This window comes from Sminthopsis crassicaudata, chromosome 5, assembly GCF_048593235.1.
Source record: "Sminthopsis crassicaudata isolate SCR6 chromosome 5, ASM4859323v1, whole genome shotgun sequence".
NCBI lineage: Eukaryota > Metazoa > Chordata > Mammalia > Dasyuromorphia > Dasyuridae > Sminthopsis > Sminthopsis crassicaudata.
In genome coordinates this window covers 62,700,325-62,721,565 of record NC_133621.1, presented here as the reverse complement: position 1 = coordinate 62,721,565, position 21,241 = coordinate 62,700,325, and the positions used below count along the sequence as shown (strand labels likewise).

Genomic DNA, 21,241 nt, shown 5'->3' with positions numbered 1-21,241 from the left:
CAATCTCCATTTCACAGAAAAGGCTTACTGAGCCTCAGGGAAACTAAATGAGATTTTTCAAGGAAACAGATATTAACTGGAAGAGCCAAATCTTGAACAAGGTCCCAGCCTCCAAAAGTAAAGCCCTTCCCATAATTCCACCTGACTTCCTCTCTCCCCACCCCCACCCCAGCCTCTGATTCATATAATTTCTTTTCAAATACATTTGTAGCAGTTTTAATTAGTTCTATTCGAATTTTTACAAAAGAGTCAATTTGGACAGACAGAATCATTAGGCAGGTTGCTCATGTTTCTGGATGTAAAGAGAAAAAATTCTAGGATTTTTTGGTTATCTCTTAGTACTTTATTATTATTATTATTATTATTATTATTATTATTATTATTATTATTATTATTATTATTATTATTTTCTGCTGAGGCAATTGGGATTAAGTGACTTGCCCAGGATCACACAGCTAGGAGGTATTAAGTGTCTGTCTATGACCAGATTTGAACTCAGGTCCTCCTGACTTCAGGGCTGGTGCTCTATTTACTTTGTCATCTAGTTGCCCCCTCTTAGTATTTCAGAATCAACAGAGACCTCAAACCTATGGCCAGTAGCCATACAACCCAAACTTTTAAATTTTACAAATGGGGAAACTGAGTTCCAGAGAGATGATGTTCTAGTTCACTCAAGAAGAGTCAGGATGCAAATCTAGGGCCAATATATAAAGGTAGGATAAAGTATATTCTTTCTTGGGAAAATTCTTTTAGTTACAAATGTTGGAAGTTTCTGCTTATATATCAAGACAGGCACCAATAGGCAAGGATGGGACAATCATGATTTTTGTTAAACCTAGAACTGTGAAGTTTCTTTGAGCAGCTAGTCAAGAAAGTCAGTCTGAGGAAATTTCTCCAATCAGACTGGCAAGGGAATAGATTTTTTCTCTGAATGTTTTCAGTGAAATTCCTGAGCCTCATGAAGGTCAATCACTAGTGGAATTCTGATCTTGGAATGTGACCACACAAATAGAGAAGAAAGTGAGCAAACAGTCCTTTGCTACAAAGTATGATAAGAGAATATATATGGATATCAATTTTTTTCAGAAATGTAATTAAATGTAATTCCTGCCTGTGGGCTTCTATAAATGTCACCTTACAAACTCAGTTTTCAAAGTAGAAGAGATAAAATGCTGTGATGTGGATATATGTTTGTCTGTCTGTCTATTTGTCTGTTTCTTGATATCTATTTATACTTACTCTGAATTATTCAATGAAAAGTGGAGAAATGTTCATTAGAGTTAAGTAATCAATATAAAGATGGGTACTCATCAGTTAGCATATAAGAAAAACTGAAGAATAGAAAGGTTAGTGAACAAGCATATATTAAACATCTACTATCTTCCAGGATCTACTGCTACTATATAGTATATGTATAAGAATAAGGTTTGAAATAATGGAGAATTGGACAAAAAGACAACGAGCTCTGCTTTAGACATGTTGGGTTTGAGAAGCTCATTGGTACTATCTATTTGAGAGATCCAATCAAGCTGGTGAGTTGAGACTGGGGCTCAGGGGGCAGCTAGGTGGCACAGTGGATAGAGCACCAGCCTTGAATTCAGGAGGACCCGAGTTCAAATCTGGTCTCAGACACTTGATACTGCCTAGCTGTGTGACCCTATGCAAGTCACTTAACCCCAGCCTCAGGAAAAAAAAAAGAGAGACTGGGGCTCAGGAGAGAATTAGCTGCTTAGAAATGATAGATGCTCTTGGAGCTGATGAGATCACAAAGTTAGTAGAGAGGGAGAAAATAAGAATGCTGATGGCAGGTTAGTGAGTGTGATGTGGGCAAAAACCAGCAAAGGAAACTGAGAAGGAACAGTTAGACATATAGGAGGAGAACCAAGAGAAAGAAGTAAGAAAATTGGCTAATATTTTAACTTGGTGGTTCTTTGACTCTCCATTCAGATCCAGGGATCTTTCTATTACACCTACCTCTCTTACCTTTCTCAGTAACTTCATGACCTTGGATCATAACTTCACCTTTATGAGTCCCATTATTCTTATTTATAAAAAAGGTGGTATGGCTTAGATGATCTCTGAGTAACTTAGAAATTAGATATGCTATGATTCTATGGTAGTCTCTGGTCATTGCTGCCATCCCTATAGTTTTTTTAGAATTTACTATTAAATTGGCAGTTTTCCCCAATGCCCTGGCTTCCTGCCACTCTCTCTTATTCTGAAAGAGCTTCAGAGACATATAAATCTGATGCCGTCACCCATGGCATATTCCTTATTCATCCCCTATATTCTCCATCTGTGTGACAAAATTTTTTGAAATGACTCCAGATTAAAGAAATTGAAGAAGCAGCTCAGTCATTCATTGTCTTCAAACACATGAAGATTTATACATGGATGATAGAAGCAAATTATTCTTAAAATTTACCCTGGAGTGATCAATAGGAAATGAATCAACCATATAATAACATGGGCTTAAGCTAGATGACATGAATTTTTTGGCCCTAGAATTTTAAAGAGGGAGGATGGATTGCAAACTAAACCCATGCTATGGGTTCCTGTATCTATGGATAGATGTTTTTCTTTTTGAAATGATTTTAAAAAGCCTTCCTAGAGATAGGGTATAAATGAAATGAATTCTGAAAGGCTCTTCAACCTCATTCAATCTATGACAAGAAGGTGGTTTTGTTCTGGTGGCTGGCCATATGCCCAATGTACCTAATATATCTTTATACAGAATTATAACTAAGGCAGGAAAGTTGGAGCTTTGCTCCAATTGCTAAAATGAAAGTTGTGCTTCCTTCATGTAGTGGTCCAGAAAATGTTCTCTTCATGCCATATGGGCCCCCTCTGGTGATGACCTCATGAGGAAGAAAGCAGGCCCCAAAAGACATTGAGTGAATGGGTGAAAGGCTAATGGAAGAGAGAGAGAGGATATGCTACATTTTACACTCTCAATTGCACTATCCTATTTTTGCTTGTGGAAAAGTTACTAGTTAAGTCTCTGCCTTTACTTTGGACATCTTTTTCAGTATGCTATATGATATCTAGTTGCTGGATATCAATGGAAATAAACTGTACCAATAGATCTTTGAAATTGGAAGTTCTTTAATGAAATTTAATTCATCTGTCAAATATGGTGTAAAGAATTCATCAAGATTATCAGAACCAACTAGCACTTTTACTGAAGTTTATATAGTAATTTCCCCTGCCAAATGACGTTTGTCTAAGTTGATTACATATGGAAGAAGAAGATCAAGAGGAAGTTGCAAAAAAAACAAAAAACAAAAACAAACGCCACCACCACCACTACCACCACAAACAACAACAAACTGACTAAATAAAAAACTCAACAAGTAACCCTTAAAAGTTATAGAAACAGATTCTACCTCTTAGATACCAAGAAAAGAAAACAGGGCATAAAATACTCCTATTCTGATGGGGTTGAAGATTGAGCCAAGAAAACTAGGGTCTTAATTGGGCAGTCCTGGAGATAATGAAACCTAATATGTCAGGACAAAGACAAATGGTTGGGGCCATTAATAAACATCATGAGAACACAAGGGATATACCAGTATTCTGGTATACCCTCTCAGAGGCAGGGCTAACAGCAACAAAAAGAGCCGGCTCCAAGCTGGTCTGAGTTTAGTGTTCTTCTATAGTAAAACTCTGGGTTTTATAAGGGTATAGTGAGACTTAATTCTGAACACTCTTAGAGGGAAAAATGAGACTAGGAAGTCATTACTACAACTTTGGGACATCAATTCCAAACTCAGCAAGATCACAGTGATGCAGAAAATTGGAGATAGGGAGGCTTTTTCAGTAATTTCATATATCCTGCTTAACTGAACTCCTTTGAAGACAGAAAGGGATGTCTTTGAAAAGTTAAAAAAAAATAACCAAAATGAGATGTTCATTTATCATTCATTAATATTTGGTCATTACTTTTACCTTTAACTACAGGGCTTACAAGCTATGGTTATAAATTATAAATATGGGTTTTATAATTTGTACTTAATTTTATGTGTTTGTAATCTTGTTTCCCACCTCTTTTTTTGTTTCTCCTTTGAAAACAGAATAAAGCATTTAAAGCAGTAGAAAATAAAAGAAAAAAGGAAGTGTTGGATTTAAAATATCCCCTTGGAAGTTGGTTCTTCTTTCAGTTTTCTGAGATCTCCTCTGGCCATTCCTTACCATTCCCCTTCCCTATCATTTCACTTTCACTGTCACCAGTGGAGTACTTGAGCATCCAAGGAGAAAACCCCTTAAGATTCTTTGACAATTCATAATAAGCTTTGTGAAGAATAGTCACAATGAGAGGCAAGATAAGTTGGCATCTTATCTGATGCTAGTTGCTGATGAGATCTCAAGTATATATGTGCATATATAACTATAAATATATATGTACATATATATAGCCATGATAATCAGAAAGATTTTTAAAACTACTGACTTGTGGTTTTGGTCTTATTTGCTCATTCACTGGTATGTGAGAGAAAGCTCAACACCACTAGTAGGATTTAGAAAAATCAGTCATCAAATGGAAGCTTTGCTCAAAGTCCAAATTATACCCTCACCTCCTACCTTGAAACTTAAGCTCTTTAGATGAGAATTTACCCTTTTAAGGCTACCATGGGACCATTTAATAGACTTTTAGCATGGTGGTTGGCTAGCATTTGGGAATTTGGCAAACGATCAGCATCCTACTGCCTAACTAGCAATTAGGAGCAAACCCAACCCTGGTCCAGATTCAATGCTGAGTTTGGAGTTTCTTTGACTTCATTGGATCTTGACTTAAAGGAGGATTAGAAAGGGACCAGTGGGACCAGACCTAGCCATAGGCAAAAAGATGCTGACTTGCTATTTGATGTTAGAACATCATCCTGTCAAATCAACAGAAGAGTGAGTTGTCTGGCATCGTGTAAGTATTTGATTATCATTCCAGCTGAATAGATCGAACATTTAGATATATGTGGGTATATAGTGGTCTGAAAGAGTCAATATGTCTTCATTTATTGAGGAAGAAGAGGAGCGATAGAAGCACAAATGTAAGGAAAATTCAGCTTTGTAATTCACAAAACCTGCATCTCAGAAACAGAAAAGCAAGTCCCTCCCTCCTGGAGAATACATCCCTCCCCTCCCCATCTCTCTCCCCCATGGGTGATAGGAATGGAGATACAGATAGAGAGCAATTCTGAGTATCTTTTCTTCACAGTGACATTTGCAAAATGTATCATTGATAAAAACGGAAACACGTACATGCTCAGATGTGAAGGCAACCAGTCTGGGAATAGCTGCCATTCCTTTCTCTTTGACTTCAGGAAACATCTTGAAACGTGCAATCAACATAGCATACATGTTAGATATGGCACCACCTGGAGTGCACAGTAATACACTGTTACTTTTTCTATTCATTGGTAACATCATTTATGAACAAGTTACATTCTTTTTTTTTCTATTAACCTAGAGACTCTCTTCTGACATAATGGTTTTCTTATTCACAATTTTTTTTACTTTGAAACCTTAAATCTAAGAAAATCTAAGGCAATAATAGGGACTGATGTTCAATTGTCAATGGGTGCAGCTTCTTCATCTTTATGAAGTTCATGAGTGGGGAAAAAAAGAAAGAAAAAACCCTGATAGTCCCAGTGGACTCTGATGGAAAGGTGGGTTGGATTAAATTTGGGTCATGAAATAAATCTTTCCTTCCTTAGACTCAGTCGACAGAGAAGCTGCTTTGGATATACTGATTTTGCATTGGAGGAAGTCAGGAGACCCTCCAAAGTGTGCATGAGTAAATGAAAGTTGGCAGGGACCAGAGGCATAAAAAACAATATTGTGCCTAAGATAAGAAATACAAAATAAGCCTGGAGCTCAAGCAGTATAGAATGTACCCTCAAGTTTGCTACTAGAGAGAAAGGGAAGGGCCAAGGGCCAAAGGCCAGAGTGGAGCTTATCTAGGTGCAGCCACTGAGGAAAATGAAACACCAGCTAGTAAATTCCTTCTTACTAGGTGATCAGTCTTTTCTGTGAAGCTTAAAAATCTGCAAGAGCTGCAAGTCTCTTTCCTAGTTATATCTGTTAGGGAAATGCCTAAGAGCATAATAGTCTTGCCTTTATCAAATTGAAAATAGGGGCACTCTGTCCCAGACCACGTTTCCTAATATATGTGTCCCTACCAAATTTAAAACCATTTCCCCAATGAATACAGCTAATGCACATCATGCTTGTGAAAAGAAGGAACCATTTCTTTACCAATCCTTAGGAATCATATTTTTGTTGTTTTTTTTATTACCTAAGTGATATGACCTTAACAAAAATACTGAATTTCCTCACTTTTAAAATTAAAGGATTTTAGACTAGATGATCTCTAAGATTCTTCTAGTTCAATCATTAATGAGTCTATGAAATGGCCATCTTTTTAATGAATGCAGATGGATGCAAATGTTGACACAAGAGGTGTGAGATTCTAAGTCAGAGAAAATGGTAAATATGTTTGAAGTGGTGCTGTCCTGCCTATTCAAAGATGATACTCTTGACCCATCATCAGCAGGGCATGTGCTTCACAAGCTTCTCCCTTTCTGTGGTTGTGCAAAGTTGTCCAATGCAGCCAGGGTCTATGATCCTCATTAGCATTGTGCCCTAAACCAAAGGATTTTGTTGACCTTAAATGACTTTTTCTGAAACCCAGGGACTCATCATCGGCCAGATTGAGGAGAGTGACCTCCTCTTCTTAAATCCAATAACATGGGGACCTCAGAATACCCAAGTTCCTCTTGCTTGGATCAGATGGGAGTGTTGATAGTGTTTCATGTTTGTAGTACAAGGTGAGAGCTCGTTAAATGTTATTTGTCTAGACTTTCTTATTCTCTGGCCTTGGCAGGGGGCATGCTTGTGTTTGTGTTATGTGCTAAACTTGTTTTTAGGACTACAATTTCTCATAAGACTTTCAGCTTTCCAATGGGGACATTCTTGCAGCTCAGGGACATCCCTCTGTCAGGAACCTGAGCAACATTGAGGGAAAATGAACACATGAGTGACACTTGGGAAAAGACATGATTTCTGTAGCAGCACAGTGACAAGGGGATGCCACAAGTTATACTGGAAAAAATAATGGGTCTGGACCTGGACTGAACCCAGAGGACCTAGACTTAAATCTCACCTCTGCCACTCTTGTGAGACCTGAGACAGGACAATGAACACATTTAGACTTCACTTTTTTATTTATAAATTCAGAGGTTTGGGCCCTTCTAGCTCTAAGTATGAGTCTTATTAGTTGTAAGATACTTGCAATATGTGTAATCATGCCCAAAAGAAGCATGCATGTCCTGTGTGGGACTTTCAGAAGGTCACTGGGGCCAAAAAAGAGGAAGGATGGCAGAAAAGTGAGGAAGGAAGAAAAGTAGGGAGGAAGGAAACATTTTATTTATTTCCAGGATTTATTATAGGATCTGTGAGAAAAGCTTTATAAATATTATCACATTTGATCCTCTCAATCACTCTGGAAGGTAGGTGCTATTATTATCCTAATTTTAGTTGAGGAAATCCCTATTCAATTGAGGAAACTGAGGTAAACCAAGGTTAAATGATTTGTTAGGATCATAAGCCTAATAAGGTTTGAGGCCATATTTGAACACAGAGATTCCTGGTCCAATACTCTGTTCGCTGTGCCATCTCCTTCAGGGCCAAGAAAGGATAGATAGACAAGGAAGACCCAATACTTTGAAGAATTTCTGAAGCTTTATGGCATATAGGAAGTCTCATGACAGGACTAAACTCTATCTTTGAAGTTTGGCTTTTTAATTAATCAAGTCATAATATATTAAGGAAAAGGTAGCAGCTTGTGCTAGGAGAAGGAATTCCCTGTAACAGTCCCAATTCCTACCTGAGTTTTTAATGGATAGGAAAACTCCTATACCAAATCCAGTCCCATTCCCTGCCCTAGTGTTTTATAGATAGGAAATACTCAGGTCCTGTATCAAATAATGATCTTATTTATGTGGTGTTTTAACCCAGTTATGTCAGCATTAGTATTCCCATTTAAAAAGGAGACTGTGGTACAGAAAGATTATGTGGGGTGGGGCCTTATTATAACTTAAGTTTTGAACCTAAGCCCAGAGCTGAGCCATTCTAAAAAATGGTTTTTCTACTACACTACAGTACTTTTCCTGTGTTGAAGTACTCTCAGCCAGGAACAGCTATTTGTTGGTCTGAAATCATGGAAACCTGGGTCTCACTTCTATATCTAGAATACAGAAGTTTGCAAATGAGAGAGGCCTTAGGAATTGCCTTGTCTGATCACTTTATTTTAAAGGTAAAAAGGCTGAAAATAAGAGAGGGGAATTGGATGACTCAAAGCTAAACAGTGAGCTTGGTGCAGAACTGGACTCATGACCTCACTGTCTTAACATCTAGGTTGGAGTTCTTTCTTCTTCCTCCCGCATACTGTTACTAGAGAAATCAACAAATTCTTGAGGGCCTGAGCTTTATCATTTATAAAATCAGGGGATTATATTAAATTGTATCTAGCATCTCTTCTAGCTTTAAGATGGTATTGATCTGTAATAGTTCCTGTGCTATTCAGTCAGCCACACTTTTTGCAAGGACTCATTGGACCTATTTTATACCTAGAATGAGGTTGAATGTAAAAATGGAATATTCAGAATTTTGAATTGCAAAATATCTTTTTTTTTAAAGAATAGTAAAATTATATTTCTTTCTAGGGATAGGGACTTCCCAAACAGGGAGAATTTTTCTACTCCCAAAAGTCTGGGGAAATATTTGCATATTAAAAATCTTCACCTTTCTGGGGATTGTTCAGGGAATTTCTACTTGATCCACTTCATTTGTGTTTACTATAAGAAGTGAATTTTAAAATGGAACAAATATTGGCAAGTGGATAATGGGTCAAGGAAGAAAGCATTATCTATGGTGCCCCATTCTCAGTAAGTTAGAATACATTGAAGGTGAGACTCTGCTTATGGGTTCAAATCCCATAAAGACCAATGAACTTTGTTGTGTCATACAGTCTCAGGCTGCACGCTGTATCCCAGCTGATCTTTTGGAAAATTTATACCATTGGAAATAAGGGAATGAGGTGACTGAGTATGCAAATCCATAACCTTTGCTGTTGAAGAACTCAACCTGCTAACTATAATAATAGATTCATCTTTGTAAAAGGAGGTGAATATATATCATTTGGAGCATCACTTTGTAGGGACATGACAGGATCACAGGATCAAAAGCTGGAAGAGACTTCAAAAACATATAGCTTGACCTTTTCTTTTTGCAGATGAGGAAACTGATGATGAGGGATATGAAGTGAACTTGAAATTGGTCTCCAAACTTAATCTAGCTTCATGGGTAGGGTAGGTGATTCTTAAGGTCACCACCTTGGTAAATAATCATGAACATTACTCTCAAGACAGGGGAGAAGGGAAGATGATGAGAAGTCCTATGCCATACACATATCAAAGATAGAAGCTCATAAATGGGGCCAGTCAGTTTTCATGTCACTTAATCTCCTTGGGGATTTTCCAAGGGGGGTTGGACTAGGATGGCCTTAGAAGTCCCTTCCAGTCTTAGACATCTGATATTAGGACACTGCTGCCCTGGACACTGAAGCAGATTTCTTGTGAAGTCACTTCAATCTCTGCCTCAATTAATTACCTGGCCTGCCTCAATTAATTTACCTTCCACAAGTCCACAAGTTTGGATTCTCCAGACATGCAGAGACCTCGATTTCCTACCATCCTGGTCCTAGATGTCTACTGCCTTTACTCACCCTACAAAGGAAGAATTTTTATTTAGGTGCTTTAAAAAATTAGATCCTGAGTGATACAAAGGACTGTATCCTCCTTATGTTTTTCTTCTTGAATATCTTTTCTCTGTGGGATCCTAGTCTTCTTCAATTTCAATGACTCCACTAAATTTGGCATTCTCATGGGCTGAGGAATTGAAGAGCATAAACTTGGGTTCCAAATCCTTATTCTTATACTTAATGTGCATCTTTCTATATTGATCTTGAGCAAGTTACTCTACCTCTCAAAGTCTCAGTTTTATTATCTGTAAAATAGAATTATATAAGCTAATGTCTAAAGTTCCTTTAGCCTCTAATAATTTTGGCATTTCTGGTGCTTTTCCCAGGAAGCAAGAGTATTTCTGCCTGGTTCTGAGGCTATTCACAATAGTCCAGGCAAAAAGGGAAGCAACTTTTTTTTTTCTGACTTGATTGCCTTCCTGCTGCCCTCATGGGTCCAAGCTAGCAGAGACCTGAAAACTCTTTTTGCTAATATATATATATATAATTCTTCTAAGAAACTAAACTCATTTTTTTCCACCTTGAATGCTTAAGGTCTGTTGCCTATTTTTATATTAGTGGACAATTAATCTTTCAAGAAGGAGGAGCAAATCCTATTTACTTATGTTCATTTATGACTTCAGATCAGGATAAATTGAGGTTCCTTTTTCTGCTCAGAAAAATATTTATGTAACATAGATTTGGGCACTGGTTTCATTAAACTGGTAGAGGAAGGGTGCTTCTAATCTGCTTAAGTTCTGGGGCATGGGTTAGATAGGGATCTTATAGGTCCCCATTTTATATAGGAAAAAAACTAAGGCAGAGAGGAGCTAAATGACTTATCCATGATCCCATAGGTAGTAAATGAGAGGTAGAATTTGAACTCAAGGTCTCTGATTCCAAATTCAATGTTCTTTCTACCAGATTTTGCTGACCTTCATATGTTGTCCCTGCTTTGCCTTGTTAGACACCCATACCTAATTACACAAAACTCCTGGTAATTAATGCCTTTAATTTATATACATATACACATGTCTATATAGATACCCATATGTTTGTGTATGGAGAGACAGATAGAAAGAGATGAAGAGATAGATAGAGAACGTGACAGAGACAGAGAGAGACAGAGAAAAAGAGAGACAAAGAGAGAGAGAAAGAGACAGAGACAGAGACAGAGAAAAAGACACACAGAGAGATAGAGACAAAGAGAGACAGAGACACAGAGAGAGTGAGAGAGAGACAGAAAGAGAGAAAGAGAGAGGAAAGGTGAAAGAGAGAAGAGAGAGAGGGGGAGAGGGAGAGGGAGAGGGGAGGGGGAGAGAGAGAGAGAGAGAGAGAGAGAGAGAGAGAGAGAGAGAGAGAGAGAGTGAGAAGGGGACAGAGACAGAGACAGAGGCAGAGACGGAGAAAAGGAGAGGCAGAGAGATAGAGACAGAGACAGACAGAGACACAGAGAGAGTGAGAGAGAAAGAAAGAGAGATGGGGAAAAGAGAGAGGGAGAGAGAGAAGAGAGAGAAAGAGGAGAGAGAGAGAGAGAGAGAGAGAGAGAGAGAGAGAGAGAGAGAGAGAGACAGACAGAGACAGAGACAGAGAGAGAGGAGAGAGACAGAGAGACAGAGAGACAAGACAGAGAGGAAAATGAATGTCTGTGTAGCCACATGGTCTTAGAAAGATGTGCACTATTGTGGACAAAGTGCTGTGCTTGGAGTTAGGAATACTTGGATTGTTCAAAACTCTGCCTCTGTGATTCTGGACAAGACACTTCTTTTGTCCTCATTTTCCTCATTGATAAAATGGGAATAATAATCCTGACCTCATAGAGTTGTTGTTAAACTTGAATTCAATATCTATCTATTTATATGTCTATGTATCTATCCATGAAGTGCTTTGTGAACTTCAAAGCACAATATAAATTCTGGCTATTATTAAGTGGGCCTCTGAGCTAGGAGGTGAGACCTGACAAGTTTCTGAGTGTGGTAAAAGCCTTATGATGGACCCAGAGAACTTCTTTCTTCCAGATTTTCATTACAATCTTGAGGAGTAGATGGAAGCGTCAAGGCTCCCATCCTAAAACAGAAAATGTGGTTTTGGTCACTTGAGTGAATTGTCTTAGAAGATTTTACAAAGCTCAATTTCACATGTAGATTCCACCCCTTTTACCCCTTTACTTCCCCTCCCTCCTCTAGGTAAAGGGCAGAAAGAATACATTGTCCTAGAGGTCACTTGACAAAAATACCTGACTCTTTTGGGGAATGGATGAGAGGGAGGGAGTGTTTGTACTTACCTGCCAAATTTATAAAAGGAGTCAGAGGAAAGTAGTGTTTAGAACTGATTTCCAAGTCTTTATACAAAACTTTAGCAGATATTGACCCTAAGAAATGTCAAGCCCCCAAATAATAAGAATTCTTCTCCTGGAGTATATATACTAACTTTTTTGAAAAATTCAGGTCAATTTGGTATTTATTAATTTAATAATTTTCTTTTAAGTCCCACTGTCCCTTAATGTAGCTAGCCATGCCCCTTTCCAAATCTCTCTCACTTTGGGTAACTGAATAATTTTATTTAAAAAAAAATCTTTATTTTTTATTATCTATTTAAATCTTAGTTTTTAAAAAGGTAGATCTGAAATTTCATGTCATCCTGGTAATTTCAATCCTGAACTTTGTTATACAAGTACATTTTCATTCCTTCTTTTCACTCTCCTTCCATTTCTTGTTTTAGTGGATTTTAATCTTTGTAGTCCTATGGAAGAGAGGTCAATGTTTGTCCTTTGACAGGTTCTATTGTTTGTTTCTGACCAAATGACAAGCTAGACTATGGCTTCTTCAGCAGGCCACATTTCAATGAGCACAGACAGTGAGCTCTCAGCCTTGAGCATCTCTGCTGATCAGCCTGCCACTGATTAGGTGATAATCAGGACACCATCTTTCTTTTCCCTGGGTCACTGAATCCTTTCTCCTATTTTGATCTGCTTTTATTTTGAAAAATACATTTCCTTTCTTCCAATAAACTGAGTCTATGGGCAGTCCTAGTAACCAAGGGCACAGCTCTCATTTTAGGATTGCTATATTGTATGGGAAAGGATTTCAGTGATAATAATTTTAAATAATGAAGTTTCAAAGTACAATGGATGATAATTAAAAAAAAAGGATGGAAAGACTCAATAGTGAAAGAAGAACCAGAATCTCTTAGAAGAGATCATCATCCCTTGTTGCTTTCAGATTATCTATTGAAGCATCAATTTTCCCTTACTAACTTTAACTAGGAACAATCTAGAGGGTAAATGTCTTTGTCTAAAATTTTTAAGGAATATATATACTTCAGATCTCTCTCTGCCTCTATGTGTCATTCAATCTTTGTCTCTGTATTTGTGTCTTTCTGTCTGTCTCTCCTTCCTTCCTTCCCACCTCACCTTCTCTCTATCTCTGTCTGTTTCTGTCTTTCTGTGTCCCTGTTTCTCTCTGTCTCTATCTGTGTCTGTCTGTCTTTCCCCATTCCTCTTCCTTCATCTCTCTCATGGAATACTCTATCATATAAAACAAAAAGTGTTATTAATTTATTCTACATTTTCCTTTTCATAGGATTTTTTTCACTTTAAGATTTGAAAGCTATGAAGAACCTCTCCCTTATTAACAACATTCTATTTCTTGGTTTCAAGTGACCTATAAAAAAGGAGGATCACAGTAGAACTTCAGGGCAAATGTCACTTCTAATCAGGCTTTTCATGTTCATCTATTGCTATTCCCAGAATAGAATGGTTAAGTTGAAGGAGGAATCAACAGTGGTGGACAGTTAAGTCTCTATTAAGCACATCTATGTATTTCTTGAGCATTTATCCAATAGCAGACCTAGACATCCACCAGATATTATTAGTGGGAAGCCTCTCTTTAGCAAGGTTTCATTATCTTAGCTTTTCTAGATTCATTTTAAGGCATAGCAAACCATAAAGTAAGAGACAAAAAGTAAGTATCAGATAATACGTACCAGGTGAAAAGATCCCATCACCACTGCCCCCTGGCCAGCCGATAATTTCTCTCATTTTCCTTAATGTGACATATTCCAAAAGTACAAACACTGGAGCAATTTCATAGGTGAACCTGAAGTGCAGTAATGTTCACATTTTATTTATGTAATCCAAAGCAGTAATCTAGCAGTTACAGTATCTAATAGAATTGTTCCCTGCCAAAAATGTCCCATTCATATCACATTAAAGTTATAACACAGTTAGCACAGAGGATTATACCTATCAATAGGTTTCATTATTTTTGCTTGATCCCTGAAATTAAAAGTAAAAATTAATGACAAAATGCACAATTATGATTGATCATAGAGAAGATAAAAAAGGAATTTTGTAAAGTAACATGATTGAAAAGATAGCATCTGTTCCCGTTCTTTTTTATGTTATACATATTTATATATGCAAACTACAAAAATATTTTTCCTTTTGTATTTTAGCACAGCTATCTTTAGAGTTTTATGATGTATATTACTGGATTGTTTTTTTATAATCCCACATAAAGCCACAAACCACTTCTGCATCTCATACCAATATTGTAAATGCTACTGAATTTTTTCTTTTAAAATATTGAAAAAATTTTCCAAAGAAAATCCCACCAAAAATTAACCTGAATTAAACAAGGACAAGCTTAGCTACTTACATATTAGTATTTGCTGTTGAAGTTAGCCAGTCTGCTGCTAATCCAACCATATCTAATCCAGTAGAAAGTTGATTGAAATATCTAGGATGACCTATGTATAAATCAGAATACTTTGATTATGGTCTCATCCCGTGGAAATAAATAATTCTGGAGCACAAAATTTACCTGAATAAAGAAGATTGACCAGTCTTTTGGGCAAAAGGAAAATATTTCTTATTTGCTTTCAGAGTTGGTTTTCTTTACTTTTGAATATTCATTTCACAATCTCAAAACATGGTTGGGTATCTGAATACTATTGTATTTCATTGCTATTCATCTAATATAGCTGAAAAATCTAATGTATGGAGCAAATCTAAAATGGACAACTTTTCATTTAAATGGCTTATGATACTATTAAAATCTTTTGGAGGGCAGGGGAGATTGGTGATGTTTTCAAAAGGCAGACACTGAGAGACATGCCGAACCCTGATAATAACATCAATGATGAATGGTTAATGATGATAAAGGACCAGACAAAAATGGGAAAATAGGAAATTTTGCAGACTGCTTTGTCCAGAATTCAAAGGCTGATGATTGTCTAAAAATGGGATAATGGGTCTAATATTTGTCATTTCTTTCCTGTGAAAATAGATGATTGTAAATAGAAGAGCTCTCTCATAATTGTGATTTTAAATAAACCTGATTAAATTTAACATCATTGTCATGTCAGAATAATTCTTGGGAATATATTTGATGGGCTGATTAATCCATTTACAAAGCTGACCTAACTGACTTCTGGATTTTTCTAAAAATCATCTCAAATACCCCAAGGATATTATTTTTTTTAAAATGGGATTTCCAGTACCATGTTAAAATTCATTTATAGATTATGCCTCATAGATGCTTGTCTCAGTCTCGGATTTTTTTTAGAGTCAGGATTTTGAAAGATGAACAACTGAAGGAACACATTTAATAAAAAGATTGTATTTCCTTCTTTCTGAACAGCTGTCTTAAACTAGGAACAGCGATATCTCACAATCCCCATATGGGAAAGGCAAGATAAAGAATGGTTATGGGGAACCAGGGGCAAAAATCAGCATGCTACTTATCTCCTGGGCTATGGAGGTCTCTTATCAGACCTAGGCACATTGCTACAAAATTATCCATTAAAGGAAGACATAATACTCTGAATGAGCTTTTGACAATTAAAGGGTCTCAGAATTTGTGTTTCTTTCAGTTACATTTTGGTATTATATTAACTCTATGTGGCCTTGTTCAGAGCCTTTGTCTCATATTACTGACTTCCAGGGACTCCAATGCCCACCTTCTCTGCTTAACCCTTTCATATTGGGTGAGAAAACCTCCTTTCCTGTTCCTGGTTACTTCCCTTCTATTCTTCTCTGCCTCATTGACCCTGTATTCCATTTCAGGAATATTTGCTGAACACATAGCTTGCTTCTTTCTCCTAGTGCCATGTCATTTCCCTTCCACAGGCTTTCTTTAAGGTTCTTAAGCTTAAAAGTCCTTTGCATCACTCTACCTATATGTCTACAGAGTTACCTCTGTCTTTGGAAACCTATTTAACCCAATGCAAACTTTGGCATATTTGAAACTAATTGGGACCTTGAGACATTTCATAATGGCAGGGCAGACCATCCTGGAAAGATCAGCTTGTTACTTATATAGTTTGGCAATAACAATATCCTTGCTCTTCCACCTTTATATGCTTTTCTCTCTCCTTGATTAGTCTCTCAGACCTTGTTAACTGATCCTTAGTTTTGGAGAGACCAGAGGTTTTCTTGGCAGGTCAAGAAAAGATTCCGATGAATTGTATTTTTACTCTTTTAATGATTCTTTATAGGCTCAGAGGACAGCTCATAGATCCTAGCAAAGGATTCCAGTCTCCTCCTCCATTTCCCCTTCCATAGAGGGCTATTGGTGGGACCTCTCTCTGAACTTGCCCAGATGTTTCCACAACCCCTTTGAACCAGCTGCTGCTACTGCTGGTATACTATGCTCTCCTTCTGCTGAATAGGACAGATGAGCAGCTCCCTGGGAAGCTAATGCATTTATACATGCATTTAGCTAGTGAGGAATATATAGTAGAGTGTAGAATAGGATTGTGACCAGCAGCGTCCCCCTCTCTGTAGCTTAGCAAATGATCCCTGATACTTTCTTAGCTCTGCTAACCTGAAAGATAAGAAATGAATGCATCCAACCTGTAAAACTAAATAAGTAGGTAGGATGCAAAAACCCACTGTAAAACAATTCTTTGTTTAAACGAACCTACTGCTTATCACCTTCAGGGATTCGGGCTTCCCTAATTTGCTGGATTAACAGAATCCAGGATGTATTTTTTTAAGTGTCAAAGAAATGAAGAATCTTTGAATCCAACAATCCCCGCTGTGATAATTTAAAAACCTGCCTTTCTTTTGTGTAAAGTAGAAGAAATTTCAACACGAAATTCAGTCTGAAGTACATTACACAACAAGTAATTATCAGGATAAAGGAATGTAAGTTTTAAAGTAATTCACAAAGGAGCAGGAAGAACCTCAGTAGGAGTAGTAGCATGATAAACACTTTGACAAAGAATGAAAAGTCATAATAAACAAGACAAGTAACAGTACAGAAAATTTATCAGTTAAGAAGCAATTTGACTCTAATAAGCCATATATTTTAATAAAGTCAAAAGATTCCATGTTTCTATAAATCTTATTGAGATCTTTTCTGGACATTAATTGGGGTAGAGTTAATCTGATCAATCCAATTTTTCATTTGGAGTTTTAAATAAAAGGCATTAAAGTTGTTCTTCACTAGCAATTAGTTTCTCAAGCATTATGGGGAAAGATAAGTATTGAACTGGCCGATTTATCCATGACATTAAGTGAACCATTGACATCCAGAAACTATTAATTTAATTGACTTGCAATTTCCATTCTTCTTGACTCTTCAGATTGAATAAAAATCGGTAGATATTTACAAAATTAAAATGTAAAGATTTCTTATAAATTGTTTTTGATTCTGTAGCAATAAAAATACTAAGCAGTGATTTGCCAATTTGGAAGCATTTACCAAGCATCACACAAAATTTTTTAAGGATAATGTGCTAATAGGAAATGAAAAAAAGAGTTGTGTTTATACATTCATGTCATGTTCAAAAGTGTACTAAATTATGTTGTCTTGTTTAGGTTCCTGGTCCCATCTTGGCAACCGTGAGTATTAGTTAATGATAATTCCAATTCTAAATCTATCCTACAATATCATAATATTTTATATAGATCAGAAAGGGGAGAACTCAGTTTTGCCTTAGACAATGAATTTGATTTTATTTATCTACTAAGTTTACTTTCCCTTTGTGTAAAAACCTTTACAATCCTAAAGCCAAAGATATGTAAATATTGAAAATGCTCTTTTAAGTTACAAGCTTTTAGCAGCCCACATTAACCATTCCTATCCTTCCCTCTCATTCCCCATCCACCACTCCCTCAACCCCCCCCCCCCAAACAAATCACATTCCAGCAGGTCTTTGACTAGTTCAAATAGTAGAGACTTGGTAAATGGATGATGATAGTGTAGGTGGTGAACTGTAAAATTGTCAATGCCAAATCAAATTTCAATGCAAAGGCTTTTATACATTTTCATTTTCTGGTAAAAATAGTTTTGAAATTGCATATCTATTTAAATGCAAAAATTATGCTTATCTCCTTTTTGTTTCTTTTAAAATATATAGCATAATGCTTTGGCAATTAAGTATTTGCTTATTTTTATTATGATTCTTTTTTTTTTTTAAATTAGACTCAAGAGGTCCATGTGATTAACAGTTGAATGTATGAGATCGGAGGATAATTATGACCTGGATAGAAATAAACAGCTGACTTCATGGAAATAAAATAAAAATCTTGGAAGCATCTGCATAAATGTAATATTCCTGGCTATAAAATGTATGTAAATCATTTGGGGAAGGGAGAAATAAAAGTTTATTCCACTGTGTGAAGACAAAATATTTTCTATAAAATAGGAAATCAGATTTCCCATAACATTCAATGATATTCTCTTTCATTCAACATCATTGAATTGATAAGCTTTTTTGTGGGCATTTAAAAAAGATAATTTAGACAATACAGGGAAACTGGAATGCAAATTTTAAATCTACATTCACTTGATTAAATGCCCAAAACCAAAACAAAACATTATTTCACCAATATAATGAGCAAACAGGCTAGTGACAATGTGGGTGACCATTCTTACTAAGGAAATAGCTAGTAGGAAAAATTAGAATTTAGGACTTATGTTTCAAAGATGTTTTTTCATCTTTTATTTATATATTTTTCTATTTCTTTTTCCATTCAAATTCATTTTGTTGGTATCTTCCAAAAAATGATTCCATTGGGAGGAACAGTTAATTTGTATGGCAAAATGTGCTCAGTGTAAAATGTAGCAGTTTGCTTGAATCAAGAATAACAAAGCATTGTGAAGAACTTGAGAAAAAAAATTTCAAATGTATATGTTATTAGAGGTAAACTTCCATGAAAACATCATTGTAACAAGGGAAAATTATCCCAAGTAAGGAAAACCCCCACAGCAACTCAGCCTTCTAAAACAGACTCTTTTAAAAAATCATTATCAGTAAAAAGTGATAGTGATGCTGTAAATTTGCAGAAATATCAATAACAGCAAAAAACGCTATAATTTTCTTTAGAGGAGTGAATTCTTATGATTTTTCAAGAAAATACAGGGAAAAAATAGACATTTATATTTTTTCAACCCCCGCAATACCTGTTTTGATTGCATATTTTAGAGTTGTTCTGCAGTTGGACAAAATTTCCTCCAGGGTCTGTGGCTGATCTGCCAATTCCCAATTATGTTCTTGAAGAAGCTCGTTTGGGTAATGGAAATCAATCACCTTAGTTGATCTATCAAAACTCTTCACCACATACTGAAGCAAAATGTCCATTACATCTTGGAGAAAAGACAAAGTGGCCACTTCTCCGTTACAGGCTGGCAACAGATCTGGGGGGACAAACCCATGCCGACAAGTTTAAAATGTCATACGCACATATACATATATACATACATATATATACACACACATCATGTATATACTCCCGCTAAGAAAACATTATAGATTCATCTCTTTTGCATCCAAAATCAATCTAATGTTTGTATAAAAAGCAGATTTCCCTCCGAATTCCTGTATTTATATATTTGCAAGAATCCTTGGAAATACTAAACATTTTTCATTTCCATTTTCAGGAAGAAGCTTCTAATAATAAATTCAATAAGCACGTTCTAGAATTCATTATTCCAGATGATTGTGAAGATTTGTTTGGGAAGCCTTTGCCCTAGCGGGGCGTTGGGCACAGGCTCATTTTATTTTATTGCTACATTTTTACGTTAAAGGATTCTCCTCTATGGATGGGGAGATGTGATACGAAAGTAAGATTTGCACAATTGAATATACAATGGAGAAATGCTTCTGTGTTTGCAAAGTCCGCTAATTCCAGAGGGCAACCAGATTGTGTGTGTGTGTGTGTGTGTGTATGTGTGTGTGTGTGTGTGTGTGTGTGTGTGTGTGTGTGTGTGTGTGTGTGTGTGGACGCGCTATGTCGCTGTTGTCGTCATTGAAATAGCATTGTTCTTCCAAGGAAAATTGTCCTCTCGGTCCTAGGACCTAAAAGGAGCTCGGAGGGCGACGGTGGTAATACATTAACACTGACCGAAGTTTTCCGGGTTACAAACACAGACTATTCTCTTATGACGTCTGGACGCTAAGTTTGCTGGGGGAAGGGGAGACCATTGAATCTTTTTGATTCTGAAGGTATCGGAAAGCCAGCTCCAGAACTCAACGAAGCGATGCGCAAGGCAGCATCGCGACCTTGACCTTCCATCGGGATCTAGAGCAATTTGCCTTTGCCTGCGTTCTCTATTGATTTGGAAAGGAGGGGGGATGGGTGAGGCAGAGACGGGTGGCGACGTGAGAACTGTTCATTGCGGGGGGGCGGGGCGGGGAGGAGACAGAGCCCATGCAAAAGGTGCGCATCAGTGGCAGAGGTAGCTCGGGATTGAATTCGTGCGGAGGAGATTTGTTCTCTTGAACGACCTCCACCTGTTCCTGCCTTGCCACTGTTGTGGATCGCCTCACCCATTCCACCCCAAGGGGTTCAGGGCCCGGTCTGTGAGTTTGAGGAGGGACAGGAAGTGTGGGTGAGCTGGTGGGAGGGGGCGCCTCTTGGGCGCTTTTGGAGACTGCCACGGTAAAGCGCTCAGCCTCGACTAGGGGAAACCTTGCCTTTACCTGTTGAGTGTAAACACGCGTAATTGAGATCCGTTTTGGGACAGCTACAGGGCTTTTGATTGCAAGTACAGACAGTCTTTTTATCGGCTGATCCCTGAGTCTCCTTCTCGCTGCCGGAAGTTTCCATTGGCTTTTCGGCATCTCCGTACAGCAAGGCTAAAAAAGCATACAGAAGATGGAGTTTCAGGGTTAGGCCCGGGGCCCAGAGGGACCACGCTGCGCAACCCCAGTCCTTTGGCTATCATCTGGCAAAGGATTTTAAAGATCTGGCCAGTTTTAGGTTTAAAATGAAAACGGAAACGAATACCGATTGCTTAGTTGACAATTCTCCCTTCCAGCCAGACCCCTTTCCCCGTCCCCGGATTCTGTCCGAGTCCCCGGGCTTCACACTTACCACAGAGTTTGTTTCCAATGCCTCCGGTGAACTTCTGGGCAACCTGGCACCAGGCTCTAGCTGGAAGAGGAACGTAGGGGTAGGAAAGAGAAATTGAGGTTTGGAAATTTTGGTTGACC

The 21,241-nt window shown here is 37.4% G+C and overlaps 1 protein-coding gene across 1 annotated transcript in view; it reads right to left on the bottom strand.

Moving 5' to 3' along the window:
- The window catches only part of GAD2 (glutamate decarboxylase 2), an 83,571-nt gene that overhangs the window by 60,968 nt on the left and 1,362 nt on the right, over positions 1–21,241 (bottom strand). Inside the window, exons 2-7 of the mRNA XM_074269537.1 lie at positions 21,123–21,182; positions 20,729–20,884; positions 19,210–19,443; positions 14,455–14,545; positions 13,781–13,893; positions 5,257–5,372 (exon numbers count right to left, since the gene is read on the bottom strand). Of these exons, the coding sequence (XP_074125638.1) occupies positions 5,257–5,372; positions 13,781–13,893; positions 14,455–14,545; positions 19,210–19,443; positions 20,729–20,884; positions 21,123–21,182 (770 nt within the window). The remainder of the gene's footprint in view (positions 1–5,256; positions 5,373–13,780; positions 13,894–14,454; positions 14,546–19,209; positions 19,444–20,728; positions 20,885–21,122; positions 21,183–21,241) is intronic.